At 41.4% G+C, this 19,447-nt stretch overlaps 1 protein-coding gene across 4 annotated transcripts in view; it reads right to left on the reverse strand.

The window, feature by feature from the left end:
* The window catches only part of ZFAND3 (zinc finger AN1-type containing 3), a 143,031-nt gene extending 128,548 nt beyond the window's left edge, over positions 1 to 14,483 (reverse strand). For all 4 annotated transcript variants that reach the window (XM_082305770.1, XM_082305768.1, XM_082305769.1 and 1 more), the window contains exon 1: positions 14,340 to 14,483. In XM_082305770.1, the coding sequence (XP_082161896.1) occupies positions 14,340 to 14,410 (71 nt within the window). In that variant the 5' untranslated portion in view covers positions 14,411 to 14,483. The remainder of the gene's footprint in view (positions 1 to 14,339) is intronic.
* Between the last annotated feature and the right edge of the window lie 4,964 nt (positions 14,484 to 19,447).

The following is a 19,447-nucleotide window of genomic DNA, read 5'->3' on the forward strand; positions in this document are numbered from 1 at the left end:
TGACAGAGCAGAGAACAGCACTTTCCAGAAAGGGGGCCAGATGTAAGGTGGGGATGAGACCCCCTACTTAATGCGTTGTGCCTTTCTCCTATTTCACACAGCATACTTCCCAGGTCTCAGGCAATTGCTTTTCAATTACCCGGGTAGAAAGAATTCAGCATGCACGTTTTGCTTTAAAGTTCAAGGGTTTTAAACATCTAGTGAAAAAACAATCCTTTATCCCACATCCTTCATCCTGCGACAGAAGGAAACCTTTACACAGACTGGTATTTTGGCTTTTCCATCTTTGGTGATCCAGATTAATGCAAACGCAAACTGTAATCTTCACAGTTGTCATTTTCACAAGGTAGCTTTTACTATTTTGTAAGTGTTTAAAGTAGACAGCCTAGATTTACTTACATGAACAAAAACAAGGGTATCACAGCACTCACAGAAACCATTATGTATCCTCCTCATCTTCCTGTTTTGAAATAGCATGGAGAAAATGTGGGAACAAGCCTCAACTTCTTATTTTCCTCTACTAATTGAGACTGAAGGGATAAATCACAATCAGTACACTTATTTCATCTAATTCAGACAGTGGGAAATCAGGGCCAAGTTAAACATTTCATTCACGTGCATGCAGAGCAAACAGCAAAGGCTCCTTCGTTGGATCAGCTTTTTATGCATTTCTGAAGGTAAGCTTAAGCAAAGGCACGGTAACCAAGCACACAGTGATCATTAACAGTAGGTAATAAAAACGAGCACCGTAACATTACCTCATCCTGAACTCTCATCCAAGCTATGTAGCCTTCTCAGTACACGAGGAGAACAAGCACATTTTAACTACCTAACCACTGTGACAGGCTGCAGCTAAAAAATGCAACGCTACTGCTTCATTAATTATGTCAAAATAATGTTGAATCCTAAATAGAAGCAGGAGTTAGAGAATTTTAAAAATTAAGAAAGCAGCAGTATCAACCCATAACTCTTCAGTCATCTCTTCTCCAAGAAAAATAAAAGAAAGAAAAATTAACGTTTCCATGATTCTGCTTGACTTTAAGCTTTTAATCATACGCCTCTGCACCTCCTTCAGCTGCATCCTTTACTCATGGAAGGCCCCTTCTGAAAGGAGACCACACAATCTTCTCTCACTCTCCACTTTCACCAAAGCACCACAGCAGTCTGGGAAATGAAGTGGCAGGTAAAAGAATTAAAAAAAAAAAATAAAAAAAAAGGTGTCTCCAACTATGAAACTAATCAGTAGCAACTATGGAAACTATGAACTTCACGTACGCTGTTTCCTTGCCCCCTTACTTCCCAATGCTTTTACTTAACACTCTACCCCCTGCAAACAGTAGACTGACAGATGAAATTTTTTGATTTTTAGCTCTCTAAGCATCATTTTTCTCAAGCCACTTTATATAGATGTTTTTGTTCTGTTATGGCAACGTAAAATGCTATCTATACCCTTTCAAAGAAAATGTTTACACTCGACTAATTCAACTAGAATCAAAGTGAATTAAACACATCTGTAGCTATCTTAGATGGTACAAATTGAACTAGCAGCTTATATCTTTTGTGGTAAGGATAATACCACATTCAGTGTTTGCTGTGTATCGTGCTACGTGATTTTAGGAGAAACAGTGGTTTCTGAACAATATCCACAAGTAAACAGCTGAAAACAAACATACAGAAACATTAACTCAGACCACCTGTACAGAAAGACGCTCATCTTTCACGTCCTAGTAGTAGTTTTGTTTCAGCCATGATGACCTAAGGATATAGGCAAGACTGATTTTGGGAATAGAGGTAATATCTAATTAGAAAAAGTAGACTAGCTTCCCCATATACTGAAGAAAAGCCTCTCTCCAAAAGCTGGTCTACTTTTTCCAAACTAGGTACTCAGTTGTGCTACTAAAAACGTAACATCTAACTTCAGAATTTGTCCTGTATAGATGATGAGGGGCAAGAAAGCTAAGCAAAAGAAAGCACTGTTGATTAACCAGCTAATAATAAATGCCAAGATGAGGGTAATCTACACCGTTTCCCTTACCCACTTCTCTAACTGCCTTCACAAGACACCCGAAGAATACAAGTCTTTGGAGCTCCCGTTTGTGTCACAATCTTACTACATAACCTTAGAAAGAGTATAAATCCATTTGGACCATAAATTGACTGAAGTATTTATTGGTTGAATGGCCTTCAGTAGTCCTCGAAAATAATTTAAAAAAAAAAAAAAATCAAGATCATCTCTAATTTCATTTTTATGACATTTATACCAGGAAAAATACTATTAGAATAGTCAAAGTTGTGTTCAAACAGAAAACATTTCTTTTACAGCTGTTTTCATCCTGAAAATTGATAAACACATACGAGCATTCTTCTATGCTACAGTAAGTCATTGGCTACACAATCCCTCGACATGAGTGCTTCAGAAGAAGCCATTTCAGTTTTTATAATTCTGTATCAAAAGTTGCAAAGAAATTAAACTTACGTGTCTGCGTGTATATATACATAGAAAAATAAAAATCCACACACAATTTCAACACTTCCAAGCACAACATAAAGACTACTTAAAAGCACTTCTGTATTAAAGTTTGCAACAAACATGTTGCTAACGGAAGTCAGAAACCCACTACTAAATCAGCAAACTGAAATAATAAGGACAAAGAATGCTAATAAGAAAGCAGCTAAATCACTTTCCGTCTGAACGGCATCTGGCAATGTGCTGGGAACCTGATCTGAAGAAAAGAAAAAAAAAAAAAGAAAAAAAGAAAAAAAAAAAGGAAAAAAAAAACCTGAAAATTATAGCAACCTCTGAAAGATATACACTTAAGTTTCTCAAAGCCCTGATCTAGTTCTGTTTAATTTGAGTTTCCAATTACAGGAGTTTCAAAAGCAACCAGTAACTTCAGTAATCTGGATTTCAGATGCACTTCAGAAGACATGTCAGGTCAGGCAGCTGAATCCTAACCTGTAATGCCAGAGCTCTCGTTATGCCGGTAAGTGATGGAATTTCCAGTATTGTAGTTTATTTTGAAAGAATGATGTAACACATCAGTTTAGTTTACTACGTAACGATATACATGACCGTGTTTTTTCTTTTACCTTTTGAATCTGTCTTTACAAGCCACTTCACCAGGACAGGAAGTGTTAATTATTCACCAGAAAGATTTCTGGTCTTTCCTGAATTAGTCACACGAGAACATTAATAGTCAAAGGAGAGACTGCATCACAGAATAATGGATAATAATGGGGTCCTATCTTCATCAAGAGAGTGCTGCAAAACCACCTGAGACTTCCAGATGTGTAATGCAGGCGGTTCTTGCTCTTCTAATTGCATAGCAACTCTTCTGATTGAAAGAGACTTCCTCCACCCACCACAAACACTTCCTTCTACAGCAACATCCTTGGAAACAACATGTCAATGGGTCAATATTGTCCTAGGGCATGATCGGATTTAAAACAACACCTCTCTCTGAAGGACAGAGCTGGAGAAGCCGTAAATACTCCTTGCTACCAAGTCTTTCATTCAAGGCTCCTAAAGCACTGTGGAATTAAATGAAGAGTGATATATGATTCACTAATGACGGAAAGCATGCAAAGGGAAAAGCACGGACCAACGGTCACACAGTGCATCAGTGGCAGAAGTAATAATAAATCCTTTCCAATCCTTAAATGCCAAGAAGGGGACTTTTATTTAAAAAAGGAACATTCTACTATCCTTATCTTTATGGGTTTATAGTCGCTAAACTCTTATAATAAATGTAAGATGTATCCAAAAAAAAAAAAAGTCAGCATTAGAAGAACAATATCTATATTTGGAATCGTGGTACCCAGGCAGAAAGTTAAAAGAGGAATGTGCCCAGTGTCCAAAATAAAGCCAATTGCTAACAAACTACAGATAAAAGAGAGTAGAATATATAGTGACATTCAACACTTCATTTCTAACATTAACTAACTCTGGAAAAGAAATGTACTCTGAAATAAGCATATTAGAAGTATCACAAACACTCCATATATTTGACAACACCAGAAGTTACAAGCAGCAGAGTTAGCCCGCCTCCTCAAATCAAATGAGGAGTCAATTTGCTCCATCTTAAGTTAATTATTATTTCCAAGACAAGTTTAATTTAAATTACTTTGCAATAAAGTATTAATCACAAAGCCCCAATGCCAAGATATTTGAAATGTTCAAATACTATTAATAGCTTTCTTTTGAAAGCTCAAAAATGAGTTAACACCTAGAAAAGTTATGAGTATATATAGATTAATCCTAAAAGCCCTGTATCAGCTAAAGCACAGCTGACTGTTCATCCACACATCTGTGTAAAAATAAAAAACCCCTAAGATTTCAGCTGCTTCAAAGAACTACTGTATTTTAAATCTTCTAAAATTTTGAGTATCTATCTTTTAAAATCAAATCAAGATGCTTTTCATATCAATTTTTTTCCCTATTAAAAACTGAATAATTACACTAACATGCTGGCAAAATAAAATTGGAGAGAACCTTTATTATGGAAACATGCAATGTTAAAAATGCTTTCATTCACCCTGTACTTCACTGTACAGAAGTACACAGTCAAAAGTTGATTCTAAAAATAGAAATTATTAATTTTAAATTGATTAACATGTTAACAATTCAGGGGAACACTTGAAACCTATCTGTGTGAATAAGCAAACATTTGTTAACACACAGACGATTTTAGAAACCATTATTGTCCATTAGTTCACTGAAGGAGATTACTAAAAAAACAAAAGTAACACTGGGACATTAAACAATGAACAAGCATTACTGCATCTGACACGAATGCCTCCTCTTACAAACTGGTGCCAGCAATACCTGACCTAAGATTTACCTTTCTCCAGCTAAAGATGCATCTCATTGAGCAATACTGGATATTTGTTAAAGAAAGGTTTCAAAGACAAGTAATTGATTTGTCAAAAAGCTAGAGTCCTTAATATTGACAGTATCTTGGACCAAAATAGCATCTAATCAACAGTTAGAACGACGATACAATTTCCAATACTGAGGGACTCTTGCTAAATGACAGCATTTTCCCAACTTTATATATGCAACTTCCTCTGAGACACCTCTAACAACATATAATTAGAGATGAAAATGCTACTGTTATGGCGACAGGGCTGATCTCAGTAACAGTCATATTGTGAAGGCCAGTTCTGTTTTAGCAATTAAGTCAACGAGGACATGACTTTGGATTCTGCTTTTCTAAGCGCGCAATTAGGAGGTTATCATGGAACCAGCTTGCCTTTTTTTTTTTTTTTAAACTCTGCTTCCAATCTAGCATTGCGGTCCCCTCTTCTCCCCCTTCCTTAGGTGCTTAAGAATTAAATAGGACATCTACATTCACACAAGCAGAAGTTAACAGACCCTCAAACTGAACAACTCACCCAGCATCAGATACTACGCAGACTAAAGAACAGAAACTAAAGAGAGTAATCATCAATCTCTCTTTCTCTCAGTTTGTCTGACTGCTTATTAAAATTACTTTAGGAAAACCAATTTTTATCTCCATTCAAAATTTTTCATTACTTCCAGTTACTTTCTTTAATTTACACCAAATAAATATTGGAAATCCAGCACTAGGCAAAGTATATTTATTAAAGGACATAATGCCAATGAAAGTCATTTTAAAAACAAATTCCCTTAAACCACTAATAAAAATGCTACAACATTTAGAAACTGAAATTTATCTTCCTCCCATTGACCTACATTGTTCAAGTTCAGAGCATGCATATGGTGGCCAGATTAAACAGCAGGAAGCGAACAGGATATCTACAATTCTTTCATAAATAACGTAGGGCAGCAGTCCCTGCTGCAGGGAAGACCCCAGAGAACAGATTAAATGTAAAAATCCATCAACAATTTCCTAATACAACTTCTCTGTACAGGCAAGTACTGCACTTACCACAATGCTACTACTCAGATGCTATTAACAGAGAAATTGAACACACAACTGCAAACGTCTGTCTTCTCCAACTCATGGAATACTACAACCCTTCAATTAATACATTTTCCTGAGTTCAGGTAAAGAATAACTTAGAGTGAATGGAGCTATGTCTTACAATACACTGTTTGACTTCTGAGTTACAAGATCTCAAAAAACGTGTTTTAAAAAAAATAAAAATTAAGTTTAAACCCCACACTCCTTAAGCATAAAATTCTCATCAATTCAAATACAAGATCCATCCCTACTATAAAACAAACAAACAAACCAACCAGCATTACATCAAAATCTTAATTTAGAAGATAATGGATGGGCATTTTGGCAGAACCTAAAAATACCAACCCACTTCTACTGTATGTTAACGTCATGTCTACGATCTGAAACCACTGATCGTGGTCATCCACACAAATGTTTCATTTTCAGAAAGTGTTTTGCAGAATCATTTTGCGTTCGCTGTATATAGTGTCCTCAACAGTATCTTATGTGGCCTTCTCAGTGTCCTGAGAAGATGCCTTTCTAATATCTGCAACTACTCTGAGTGATTTGTGAAGTTCCTTCACAAATTTGATGTCTAGAGAAGTCAATTCATGTTGCTGCTATTGCCTGATTTTCAATTTAAGTTTTCGTCCAAAACCAAAGAAGGGACTCCATGCTAGTGAGCCCTGCCTATACTGAATACACAGGAAGGATTTGAGCAAAAGAGGACAGAAAAATAGGAAGAACAGATCAATGTCATTTACCCACCTAAACTGAATATGAAGTTTATCTCTGAGATCCAAGTAAGGGTTTCAGCATAATCAAGATCAAATACTGTCTGAAAACTTTCACAAGACATTTGTGATACCACTTTAAGATACAAAGTTAGTCAGTCAAGATTGCATATTTGAGGAGATACAGGAGCACAGTGACATTTTGAACTTCAAAGAATATAGGCAATATTTTGCTGAGAAAATATATCGCATTCATCATTTCTACCAAGTGCCTCTAAAGAAGCCTGTATCCATTCATATGCACAAACTCCTAATTTAAAATAATTTTTAAATCCAATAATAATTGGCATAGCACATTAGTGAAAATATTCAAGTCAAAACCAAACATCTCCAATGAATACATCCATCAAGGATCATTCTCTTAAGTCAATGCTTTGCATCACTGATTTAAACACTTTAAAGGAAATACTGGGTCATGATGCTTCCATCAATTCGAGACTTCAACAGCTCTCCAAGCCCAACATGAAGCAACAACATTACCACTTTTGTGGAAGTTTGATGTTGAAGTGGTTAAAATTTATGCAATTAAAACCAACAGCAGTTATTTTCTTAAAATTGATACCTAAATTATAGCCCTCTAACAGACTGGACTTACCATTAGAAACTTTTGAGAATCCAAAGCACGTTCAGTAAAATGAAGCAATATACAAAACACAACATATCCATGCTACCATACAACAGTTGAACATTTTACTAATTAGCATTAAGACAGATATCTTGTAGCACTAACTGTGGAATAATCATTAGCACTGCCCAAATCACAATACCTTCAACTAATCACAGTTTACAAAAGACATGAAGAAGGTACTGACTGACAGGAAGACAGAAAGAAACCTGGCAGATGACCTAGACACAGTAACTTTTAACTCCTCCAAGCTTCAAAAAGCAGCACACGATCTACTACTTTCTTGTTCATTCCACTTGTAGGAGCAGCAGCTATGACACTGAATTTCATCCTGACTGATGAGGAAGTTACAGTTAGATTAAAAGGTGCTGGATACATCTGTCTATAATTAGCAATGCAACCATCTACAATTAGAAAATATTTCTAAAACATTTTATACAAAGATTTTGAATAAATTCACGGTTTAAGCAAGTGTTTGTTTTCTCAAATTCTGGCTTCACTGAAGAAGCAAACAGACATTTTTAATCAAGCAGGCCTATTTTTGGATCTTCTTAAATGAAACACCCTCATACACCAGCTGTTTGAATTTATGCACTCCTTAGAATTATCACATAGCAAGATTAAAGGAAACAAAATCAATTACTTTTTTTTTTTTTTTTCATAAAGAGAATGGTTAAATCATGGAACTACTTGCTGCAGGATGTTGTGAGGGTCAAGAGTATATATGGATTCACCAAGTCATTACGCAAATTCATAAAAAAATAGGTAAGACCTACTAAGCCATAAATCTATAAAACAGAGGACAACCTTATGTCACACTGCCAGAAGCAAAGGAGGTATACCAAGATTAGCATCACTGCATACTTGCTCTGTCCTTATGCTTATTCCCTCGGCATCACTTATCACTCAAATCAGAAACAGGGCTGGATGCATCTTTGGTCTGATCCAGAACAGCTGTTTTTCATTAAATAACAAAATCTCCTTTCTGTTTTGTCTATTCTATTAAGTACTGCAAAAGAAAGCATTGTTTTCACATTCCTAGAAAAGAGCTTATTACAGTTAAAGTATTAAATCCAGTTCATCTGCTTTTACTTCGAGTGCCAATAACCTCTACTCCTAAAGGTAAGCTTCTGCAGCAAACAGAAAACGTAGCCCTGAACCAAAACGTGGTACCTTGCAACTGTGGTTGCAAGAGGCAATTGTTCACTGTATAAAAAAGTGAAAAAAATTTCTATCTTTTGACTTTAGTTGCGATGCTATTCTAGTTGTATTATGACTGAGGGAAATCACAAGAACCTCACAATTTATCATTCTTTATTCTGCATATTCTTATTGAAGCAGGGAACATTCAATTCCCCCATCCCCCCACCACCACTCTCTCCTCAGACAGAAGCTTCTCTATGTCTCATAATTCCCAATATCTTCTAAAATTAAGATGCAAGCAAAGAATTTCAGTGTCTCTCCAATGCCTGTTATCATCCTCTGTAGCACTTCCTAGGAAAACTTGTAAATAAATCAATTCCTCATCAGACTCTCCGTTTCTGTCAGTTAAATAATTCGCTGCTTTTATTTGTATAATACACCGGTAGATGTGTTACAGCAGTTAATGATGGCTTTAACTACAAACTGTTTAAGTTCTTTTACCCAAGGACTTGACAGGGTATTAAATAAGTTCATGCATAACAAAAAAATACAATATTCAAGTATTTTTAGTCTTAACCTAAGACCAAAGCACAGTATAAGGACCACAGCAGGCAAATTAATTACTTGATTCCAACCAACTACAGTTTCCTGTGATAAATGGCCTATAAACATTTGCAATAAATAAAAGCAAACAAGCTTTTATCTTACTCACAAAAAGATTGTTTAGGTCTTGTACAAAGTAGTAAGAATTAGCCTTCCTAAAACATATCTGTCATTAATTTATTGATTTAAATCAATTTATCGCTTTAGAAGGAAGAACTGACATTTCTGATCATCAATAACTGCAGAGAAACCCTGCCCCTCACACAGCACTACCCACACACAGCTATCCCAAAGCACCTTATTTGACCATCACTGCTCACTATTCACTCAAAGACATCAGTTAATACTGAGGTCTAATGAACGATAACCTATTTGGTAGTGCATACGTTGTCTTGCATAAACTGACAAATTCATTGCTTATTCTAGTATCTGATCCAAAGCTCCAGTAAGTGAAAGCCTGGCTAAGGAACCGCATGGCACAAGCCCAGTGAAAACTGATTCTCAGAGGGAAAGGTACGTATTTCAACAGTTTACTCAAGCCTCATTTAGGAACAGCTATGCAAGGTTTCAACAGTGGTTAAAGCAAAATGAGGTTTATGAAGGCATTATGCATTCACGATGACCTACGCAACCTATGAGATTAGAAAGTATTTATTAAAAGCACAGTCACTGAGAGTGCATACGGAATGAGCAGCTGTAACCACCAAAAAAAAGGAAGGAAAAGACTAGCCAGAGAAGAGGCTTCCTAATGGCACATATATATACATACATAGTCATAATTTGTTTAGAAGCTAAAAGCTTCTTTGGTGATATACAGTCACAAACTAATCATGCTTATGTTAAATGATTCACCATTCAATCAAATGTTTAATTTTAGTAAACAAAATTGAGAAAAAAGCCAGATTGGCATGGCAGGGACCCGATGATACGTAAGTGACTGGAAAATCCAGACTCAGAAATAAACTCTGGATTGGGCCTGCACAGAATGCTTGTGGCACAATGTCTCATCACACATATGATGCATGCAGTGTCAGAGAAAGGCAGAACAAATGGTAACATCCTGCAAAACCCCTGCTGGCATGTTCTCAAACAATACTGCCATCAGTTTTAGCTGACTACAGTACCTTATAGTTGCCAGAAATAAGATGAGATGAAACTAATCATACTGTGTTTTCAATCAACTTCCTGCTGGCTGCCACCATTTCAAGAATGGATTTCATTTGTTTTACATCCATTAACATACTTCCTTCTCTCTGGTTCTAAGGCATTGAATGTAATGGCATGGTATCAGTCTGGTCCATAAGAAAAATAAGCAGCAGACACTTCAGTACAAATAGAATTGTAAAGGTATTACCCTCTCTGACATACTTCTTCACAGTATATGCTTCTACCAGCCAAGGAGTATTTTAGCTTACAAGTCTGATCTATGCATATAACCGTTTAATAGTAAAAGCCCCAGCCCTTTGACAAGCTACACACAAGTGAAACCTTTGTGGAGTCCTTTAAAAGCCAATGGGGAACCGCCAACATGTAGTTCACTAAAGGATCATGCCTCATCTCTAATAAGCAAAATGGCTTAACTGGCATACATACATATAGTAATATTTTTATGTATTTATTAACTTATAGTTGAAGATTTTATATATGCCATAAAGTGAAACAGGCTTCTGAAATCCACTAATGTAAGAAAAAAACAACATTACATGGTCTGTTAATCAGGAAGAGAAGGAAGAATTTTTCCTGATCACAAGAATGAGACGTTAAGCACAGCATAAACTCTAGATGAAGTAACCTAAAATAACAACTTGCATACTGCACCCTTTCCAACCTTTGACTATTCCAATAAAAAGCAAGATAGTTGCAACTAACTGAAGTTTAAGATATAAAAATAGGAAGAAAGGGGAGCAAAAAATTTCCAAGCAATAAGTTGTGTGAATTTTTCATAAATAACATGACTACAGATGAGGTTTCACAATTGAGATTATGTGGGCAACTAAAATTATTTTGTAAAATACAAAGATCATCTCAGTGCTTCATTTGAATTTTACTTGAGCAGAAATGACAGACTGGACATTCTAAAAAGAAGGGCAAGTCTGCAGAAGATTTAAGGATGGATTCTGTGATCTTCAACAAAAGGTAAGCAAACGTTAGCCATTGACCTTAAGCAGATGTTTCAGAAGTTCTGAACAGTCTCACTCAAGTCCTTTCTTTCAGCTGTTCATTTTTCAGTCTCTTAGATCTTGAAACATCAAGAGTTTAGCAGTTTTCCAGTCACTAGAGAGTCTTGAAACCTACAGGATCTGAATTTCTAATATAAAAAGAAGCATTTTAAAAGAACAACCCCTCCACCTTTAATGCAATAGTAAATACTAGTCTTCTCCTGTAATCTCTTTGCATGCCATCACTGTGAACATGCACCTCAGGAGCCACTTCTTTCATTGTTCACCAATAGGTGAATTTCAGCCCAGAGACTCAGAGCTTACTTCAATTTTAATGCTTCTTTAAGAATTTTCCTGTTTCCTGTCTTGTGGATTACTGCAGAAAGTGTGCATCTTACTGCAAACAGTCCTGGCTAAGCATTACATAAAATCAATTAAAAAAAAAAAAAAAAAAAAAAACCCACACCATCTTTTATACTTGGCAAATTCTAGACCCTATCGTTTGACCCACTGATACTGAATTGTTCTGCTGCCTACATGGTTCAGGCTCACTCAAGAACAACCATGAAAGGATTCTCAACCACTGGACTGATGGGGACCAGAAAATGCAAAGCAACACTATTCCTCTATGTTACTTTATTTATAAATTTCATGGAAACTACTATAATAAATTACAAGTTTCAGAACTTTTCATAGCCTTGAATATCCTGCAGATAAAGTGCAAATATGGCCCTGTTATTCCAAAATGTGACTTGACAGACATATAAAAGTGACATCAAAGTCACGGATAAAACTCTGCCTTAAGACATGCTGCTGGTAATAACCCTAGATGACATCTTGAGCAGCAGAATTCCAACTTCAGATGCATATAAGTCTTTTTGTTATCATGATTTACTTTCTTCAGAAAGCTGTTGTAAAACTGTGACCCCTTAAGTACTCTTGCCAACGCAACTTCTCTAGAAGGGCATGTCTACACAGGTTTACCAGCCAACCTTTTCAAGCACTAGCAAGGCCTAGGTAAATAAGGACAAGAAGACACCTAAGTTTCTTCAGGATTGAGAAGTACAACAAACCATCAAACTCTGGAAGCTCACAGCAGAGTTTTGGGTTTTGTTGGGTTTTGTTTGTTTGTTTTTTTTTTAAGTAGAAAAAATAGATATGTAGTTTGCCACTGTGTATTGAAATGTACCTGGCAGGCACTTAAAGAAACTGAAAAACAGGTTAATTTCTTCTCTGTATTGGTGGAGAAAGTGAGCTTTTTTCCACAATGTTGTCTTTTGAAAATATCTTACAAGAAACACTACTGCATGGATGACACTGGGGGGGGGGGGGGGGAAGGCAAAAAAATGCCATTTGGATAGCTTCTTGTGCAAGGGAAACATACATTAAAAAAAGAAGTAGCAGCAGCTTTAAGGCAACAGATTTTCTTGAGAGCCTCCTCTTACCATTAAGCAGATCCTTAAACACAAAGCACCAGATTTTCTTCTCATTATGGCAACACACTGAACTAGCCAAGAAGTTCAGCCCAATAAAAAAAGTTCACTTCCAACTTTCTGCAACCCTCCTTTCACATCATGTTATAGAAGTCAGTACACTACATTAGAGATAGCAGCAACTTACTTTCCACTACATTACAGAAAGCATCAGGCCTAAATATGGGAGCCTAACAAAACAAAAATAAACAAATAATTTACTGTATATTTATAATCTGTCTTGCAAGATCACTCCCAGCAGAGCCATGGCATTTGTTGCAGTTCAGGCTTCTGTCACAACTCAAAAATAGGATTTCATTTAAAATCCTGCCACTCCAATAAACCAACCAAATGTACAGTGACATCACTAAATCACTCTTATTGCATCTCTTTCCTCTCTGCTTCCACTCCCCCAGAGTACCTTAAATTGTATGACATAAATCCCAAGAAGGTACAGTCACAGACAAGTGTAAATCTCAGGTGGGCCCTCAAAAGCCTGTGTAGTCACATATTCTTTGAACTTTCCATAAATAAGAACATTAGGGACTAACGTTTCTGTGATATACATTAAAGGCGCTTTATGATCACGTGTATCTGCCAGTATACCATCTGCCATGATACATCTGATTTAAAAAAAAAAAAAAAAAAAAAAAAATCAATAATGGAAACATTCAGCAGACATGACCCGAGAGGCGAGAGTTTAGCCAGGAAGAGGCTTACTTTTTTTTCACCTTTGGCAAACAGGAATGACCCTACTTCCTTCCTTCTAAAAGGGGATCAGCCAACAGCTAACAAGGGCCTTATCTATTATGAACCTCCCTGCCTTCATAAGGTGGAGAAAGAAGTATATTTTTGTCCTTAGCCTTTTTCCTCATTACTGGGCTGCCCTGTGTAAAGAGCAGCGAGAGCTCCCGGTTCCCGGGCGCGGGGCAGGGCTGTGTCAGGCACCGCGCTCCAGGACACCCAGCCGGGCAGCCAGGGGCCCGCACCACTCGTCTGCGCCTATGAGGAGCTAAAGGCAGGCCCCGGGGCGCAGCCGGCAGCCCCAAAGGAGAGGCAGCCGCTCCAGCAAACCTGAGCGTCCGGGGAGGCGAGGAGGCCTCCCCCCGCCCAGCTGCCGGGCAGGCCGCCGCCGAGGTGCCCGAGCGGCGGGGGAGGCCGCGGGGACACCGCCCGCGGCCAGGCCGGGCCCCCCCCGCGCCCGGGGGCAACGCAGCCACCTCCCCCCCGGGGTCGCCCGCTGCCTCCAAGCCAGGAGCCGCCGCCGCCCCCGCCCGGGCCCCCCGGGCCCGCGGCACCACACGCCGGGAGGCAGGGGGACACCCCTCTCCCCCCGCGGGCACCCCCTGCGGCCCGCCCGACAGGGGCCGGCGGCCACCCCCGCCCCGGGGCGAGCTGCGGGGCTCGGCCCCTGTGACAGGCCCGAGCCCAGGGTTACAACCTGGCCCGGCGCCCCGGCCGGCCTGCCCGCCAGGCCCGGCCCGGGCCCTGCCCCCGCCCGGCCGCGGCCCCCCGCCGCCTCGCCCTTCGCCTCGCCGCCCGCCCCCCCTCCCCGCGCCGGGCCAGGCCGGGCGGGCTCCAGCCCAGCCCCCTCCTCGCCCGCGGGCCCTGCTTACCCCCAGAAGCCGCAGGGGCAGCGCGGTGGCAGGCTGGGCGCCTTGCTGCGCTCGCTGCCGGCGTCTCCCATGGCGGGGCCGGTGCGCGGGGCGGCGGCAGCGGCGGGGGGGGCGCGGGGCTCCCAGCCGGGATTCCAGGCCGGTCAGCTGGAGCCGGGCGCGACCACTGGGGAGGCGGTGGAGGGGAGGGCGCGGGAGGGGGGCGGCCGCGCCCTACCGGCCGGGCCGGCAGGGGACCGGGGTCGCGGCGCGGAGCTCTCTGCGGCGGCCCCTCCCGCCCGCCGGTTCCTGTGACGACCCCGCTGTCGCAGCGGGGCGCGCCCGCCCTCCCCCGCCGCTCGGCGCCTGACTCAACAATGCGTGTGTGTGTGTCCCCCTCCGGCGCCTTGCCTCCCCCTGTCCTGAGCGGGATGGTTTCGCCAAGCCACCGGATCAGCTGGGAGTGGCGTATACCATAGCCTATCCCCGGGGGGAGTTGGGTTAGAAGGGGGACGGGAACTAGGAAAGAAGCGAGTTCGGAAGGCACCTATAGACTCCAGAAGGGAACGAACTCCTCTGCGAGGAGGCTTGTGGGGGGCTGAGGCCTGCAGAGCTACCTGGAGCCGCCGCCCTCTTTTGACTCTCCCCACACGTTAGGCACATAGTGGTACAGCCAGGGGAGACCGGGGGGGGGGGGGGGTGCCGGCGCTGGCCGCGCATGCGCGGAGGGCCTTCGACGCGGAAGTTGGTCGGTGGCGAGAGGGTCCCCGGGGGCCTCCCCCGCGCTGCCTGGGGCCAGGGGGGCCGGGCGGGCCCCCACCCCCTGCCCACCCTCTGCCCACCCTCTGGGCCGGGGCCCCGGCTCTCGGCCGGGAAGCTGCCTCGCCGAGGCGGGGCTGCTCGCTGCCGGCCCAGTGTGTCGGGAGGTGGGCGGCCTGTGCGCGTTCGGGGTCTCTCCCTGGCGGGTGGCCGCCTCTGAGGGACCCCGGGCGGGGGAGGGGGGGGGGCGACGACCGGGCCTTGTTCCCCGTGGGCTCCATTTGCTTCCCTGCCAGGCCTGTCCGCTGCGAGCTGGGAGGGAGGCCTGGAGGCCGGGGAGGGCCCAGAGGGCGAAGCTCCGTCTTCTTTTTCGTGCTTATTCTGTAGGTGTTCGTCCTCGGTTTCCCTCAGTAGGAAATAAAATGGGTTAGGTGCCTAAAGGACCTGGGGATTTCTTTGCCTGTGGTAAACAACACTCACTGCCTGAGGACACTAAGCTGAGGGCTGGCTGAAGCCCGGAGAAGGGGGTCGCCTTGGCCCTCGTCTTTTGGCCCCAGAGAAAGGGACCGGCAAGAGGTAAGGTATGGCAAGCAGGGAGGCGTACAGCGGACACGGTGCAGAGGTGATTACCGGCTGCCTCCCCTCGACGGACAGGAAAGGAGAGGGGAATTTCCATCATCTGGACTCGAGGGATGAGTAATGGGGATTGTACTTTGGGTACGGGTTTAGCAAATGGCCTTGAGCAAGTTAGGGCCTTGCACTCGCTGTACCTTGGTTTTGTCTGTGAAGTGGAAATGCGGCTGACCCCCTGCTAGAAATTGCTTTTTGATCTGAGTGAAAAATGCTATGTGGAAAAATACTGGTGTGGCAATAATGAAGGTTGAATTTTGATATATTGCTGAGGTGCTGTTACCCATCTTATACTTTGATTTCTGCTTTGCACTTAAAACCAAGGTTATTTAACATTGAAAATAATAAACATCCTTAACAAAATCCAGAGTATGTAGGCCTTTGTGAACAACTAATGAATTCTGCCAATGACCTTTTGACTTGAACATTAACCTTCTTAAAGAATTTTATATCAAATTAATTCATGACAGAGAAAAAAGTAGTAACGGAATACATATACACACATGCTTAAAACTTTTTAATAAGAAGTTGGAACTTCATTGAAATCATGTAAACAGGCTTCTTTTGAAGAGACTAGTTTGTGACCGTTTGCTAGTAACAGTTGTTTTATCTAACCGTTGAATCTGGAGTGACCTGACTCCCCGTTGATGCATCAAGTGGGCCGTGAATGCTTCAGTAGCTCAACCAGTCACTGCTCTTCCTCAGCAGCGACTTTGAGTGCAATAACATTATTGGGTGTAAGACCGCCGTGGTACAATGGAGATGGGACATGTGTTGAGAGTTTTCATTGGCACGTTAACTGGTCCAACTGCCAGCCCTCTTTAAAGTGTCTGTGGCTGCATACCACCCTGTGCACCGAAGCATGAGAGCTTCCTCTTGGCACATCTTTTCTGAGGAGCCTAGCTGCTGAGGCAGCACTGCTGAGTGCACCAAGAGAAGTGAGTGCTTGAACAAAATGGCCCTGGCCTCATTAACTCAGCCCTTTAAGCCAGTAAGTCAACTGAAAATTAAAATTGTCTCTTATATGCTGGCTACCTGTACTACTGCTGGAGGCTGTAAATTCCCCCTCAGATAAGGAGTACACACTGGCTTTTTAAAGATGATTTGGTAGTTAGTTTGTATGTCCTTATTTGCTACTAAAGTGAGCTCATGTTGAGTTAACTTTCAAGTATTACAAATGTCATAGAGAAGCATTGTCTCCGTTCGGTACTCTTCATGTTATTTCAAATAAACTTTTCTTGATTTTGTAAAGTTTTGTTGGGATAATGTCAAAATTCTAGTTTTCCTAGCAATTCAGATTTTTAAAAACCCTACAGTGGTGTGGTAATTCACTCCGAAGTTAAACACAAGAAAAACATGAGTTTAGGGATAATGTCATTACACGAAGCAAACACATACTAAGCATGATGATGATGAAGACACCTAAACAACTCTAACTCTGCGTACTACTAATGTCCTAAGGAGGAATAATCTGTGGGGGGAAAAAACTTTGTGATTATGGTACAGTTGAACACTATGGGACAGAGCAGAGGGAGCATGTGTGCTTTGATGCTGTCATGCCATATGTTTATAATAATATATTTGGTCTTTTTTTTTTAAATATGACTTTTGCAACACTGGTTTTGTATAATTGTGGTGTTTCCTACTTTGTTTAAACAACACAAATTACTGATTTCTGTTATATCCTATGTATTCATTCACCGTTGTTTCTTGAAAATGTAGTGTTAATCTTAATCTGTACCTGCTTTTCTAAACCCTTTAATGTTTTGATTTGTGTCATGTTTCTTCTAATCATATCCATCCATTTGCAAACACCAGAAAGTGTGTTTCTGTGGTGCAACGTGACAGCAAGGGGAAGTACGGGTCTGTGATGCTTCTTCGGAGGCTGGCAGGGAGAAAACTGGTTCAGCTGATCTAAAATGAACGCAGTCATGAGCAGGGCATCGCAACCTCTATTCAGCGTGTGGGCTTTTCCTCCAACAGATTTCCTGGTGAGCCAGGCTTCTGGCTCCCTGAGGAGTTTCAGTGCTAACTGACATTTTCTCTAGCTTTTTCTCATCCAAATTGTCTGAGCCTTGGATGCTTTCTCAACTAATGTACAAGCATCCAGAGACAAATGGATAAACAGCACTTAGGAAGCATAGGCAGGGATATGCAGCAGATTAGTTGGATAGGGCTGGGAATATTCATACACAGAAAGTCATCATATGGTCCGGATACAGCAAAGTATGTTTCAACCTTGGGAAGTACATACGCATTGTAAATGTGCATTAGGTGGGGGGAAACCTACTTAGTGATAGGAAAGTAACTTGAAAACCAGTAATGCCGGAAGAGGACTAGCGAGCAACAGTTCAACTATATGACAACAGAAACAGCTGATGTAATTTTAGTGCTGCGTATCCGAATGCATGCAATAGATGGGGAAGGTGGTAATCCTTCTAATGGGACTCTAGTGGCCCTGCAGCTCTTCTCTGGGCATCTTTTTGCAGACAAATCAGGGAGAATGCAGAGAAGAGCAACCAAAATACAGCCTGCAGACACTGAAATACTTAAAAAAATCTAATGTTTACAGTTTGGCCAGGGAACGATTGCATTTGGGGAGAGATCATAACCATACATTCATGTTTAAAATTATAAACAAAAATGGAAGGTATTTGCCAGCAGGACACATAAAGTTTAGTAAAAGGTGTAAAAAAGATGTCTCTAAGGGCAGAAACGCTTAGGACATATATGGAAAATGTTCTCATGGTGAAGTCTGATTTTTACCTCTCACTGACACGCTTCTGGCTCATTCTCAGCAGGGTCCCGTTGCAGGATTAGATGAGGTAACAGACCTCACAGGATCAGGAGGCAAAACTCCACCAGATTTGAAGGCACAGTTAAATACCATTGTTTCTCAAGTGTTCCCTTTTTTTCAGGTATACTAGAAAAGGGTGTACCTGTATATAATCAGAACATTTGGGGGTTGTTTATTTTAGTATAAACACGATTGCCCGATTGAGGTACACGTGCACAACTGTAAAGTGGAGCAGGTGGAGAATGTCACACGTATTGTACATCTTCCTTCTCATCTCCAGATCTAAATTACCATAAAATGATAAAAGTGACTCATGTGGTGCCAATCTGTTAGAGAGACTCTTGAACTGATTGAAATAATCACCACTTTTTATTCCTCTCCAGTAGGCAGATATTCTTAGTGAAATCTTTTCTCTTGGAAGATCATTCTTGTTAAACCCTGCATTGAGGCTAAAAAATAAAATGGGCACGTGGGAAAGGGCAGTGGAGAGGACATGCCTGAGCTATAGTCATAGCTAACAATAAGGGGAACAGTTACAATGATTCGCTAGAGCCTGGGGCATAGGCTACAAGCCATGAAGAGATTAACCTGCAGCAAGTCAGCAACACAGATGTGACCTCGGAAAAGGTGACTGAACCCTGCCCAAGACTGACTGAATCAGGACCAAGGCTGCCAGGCTTTCAAATGCCTGCTCTTCGATGCATAGCTCATCTCATTTTCTACATTTGAAAAGCATATCTGGGTTTTTGTATGCACCTGGCATAGCAGGGTGTGATTCAGCTGAATGCCTCAAGATTTGCTTATTCATTTAGTTTAAGTTAGGTGTCAGTGCAAGCAGTCTGAAGAGAGAAATGCCCGCACCTTAGCCTCTGGCTTGGGCCTCAATGAATCCGACTCCAGTTTTCTTTGCTGCTTGAAGGAAGTCTCCAGATTAAAGAAGGCA

The sequence above is a fragment of the Platalea leucorodia genome (assembly GCF_965183815.1).
Source record: "Platalea leucorodia genome assembly, chromosome: 3".
Taxonomy (NCBI): domain Eukaryota; kingdom Metazoa; phylum Chordata; class Aves; order Pelecaniformes; family Threskiornithidae; genus Platalea; species Platalea leucorodia.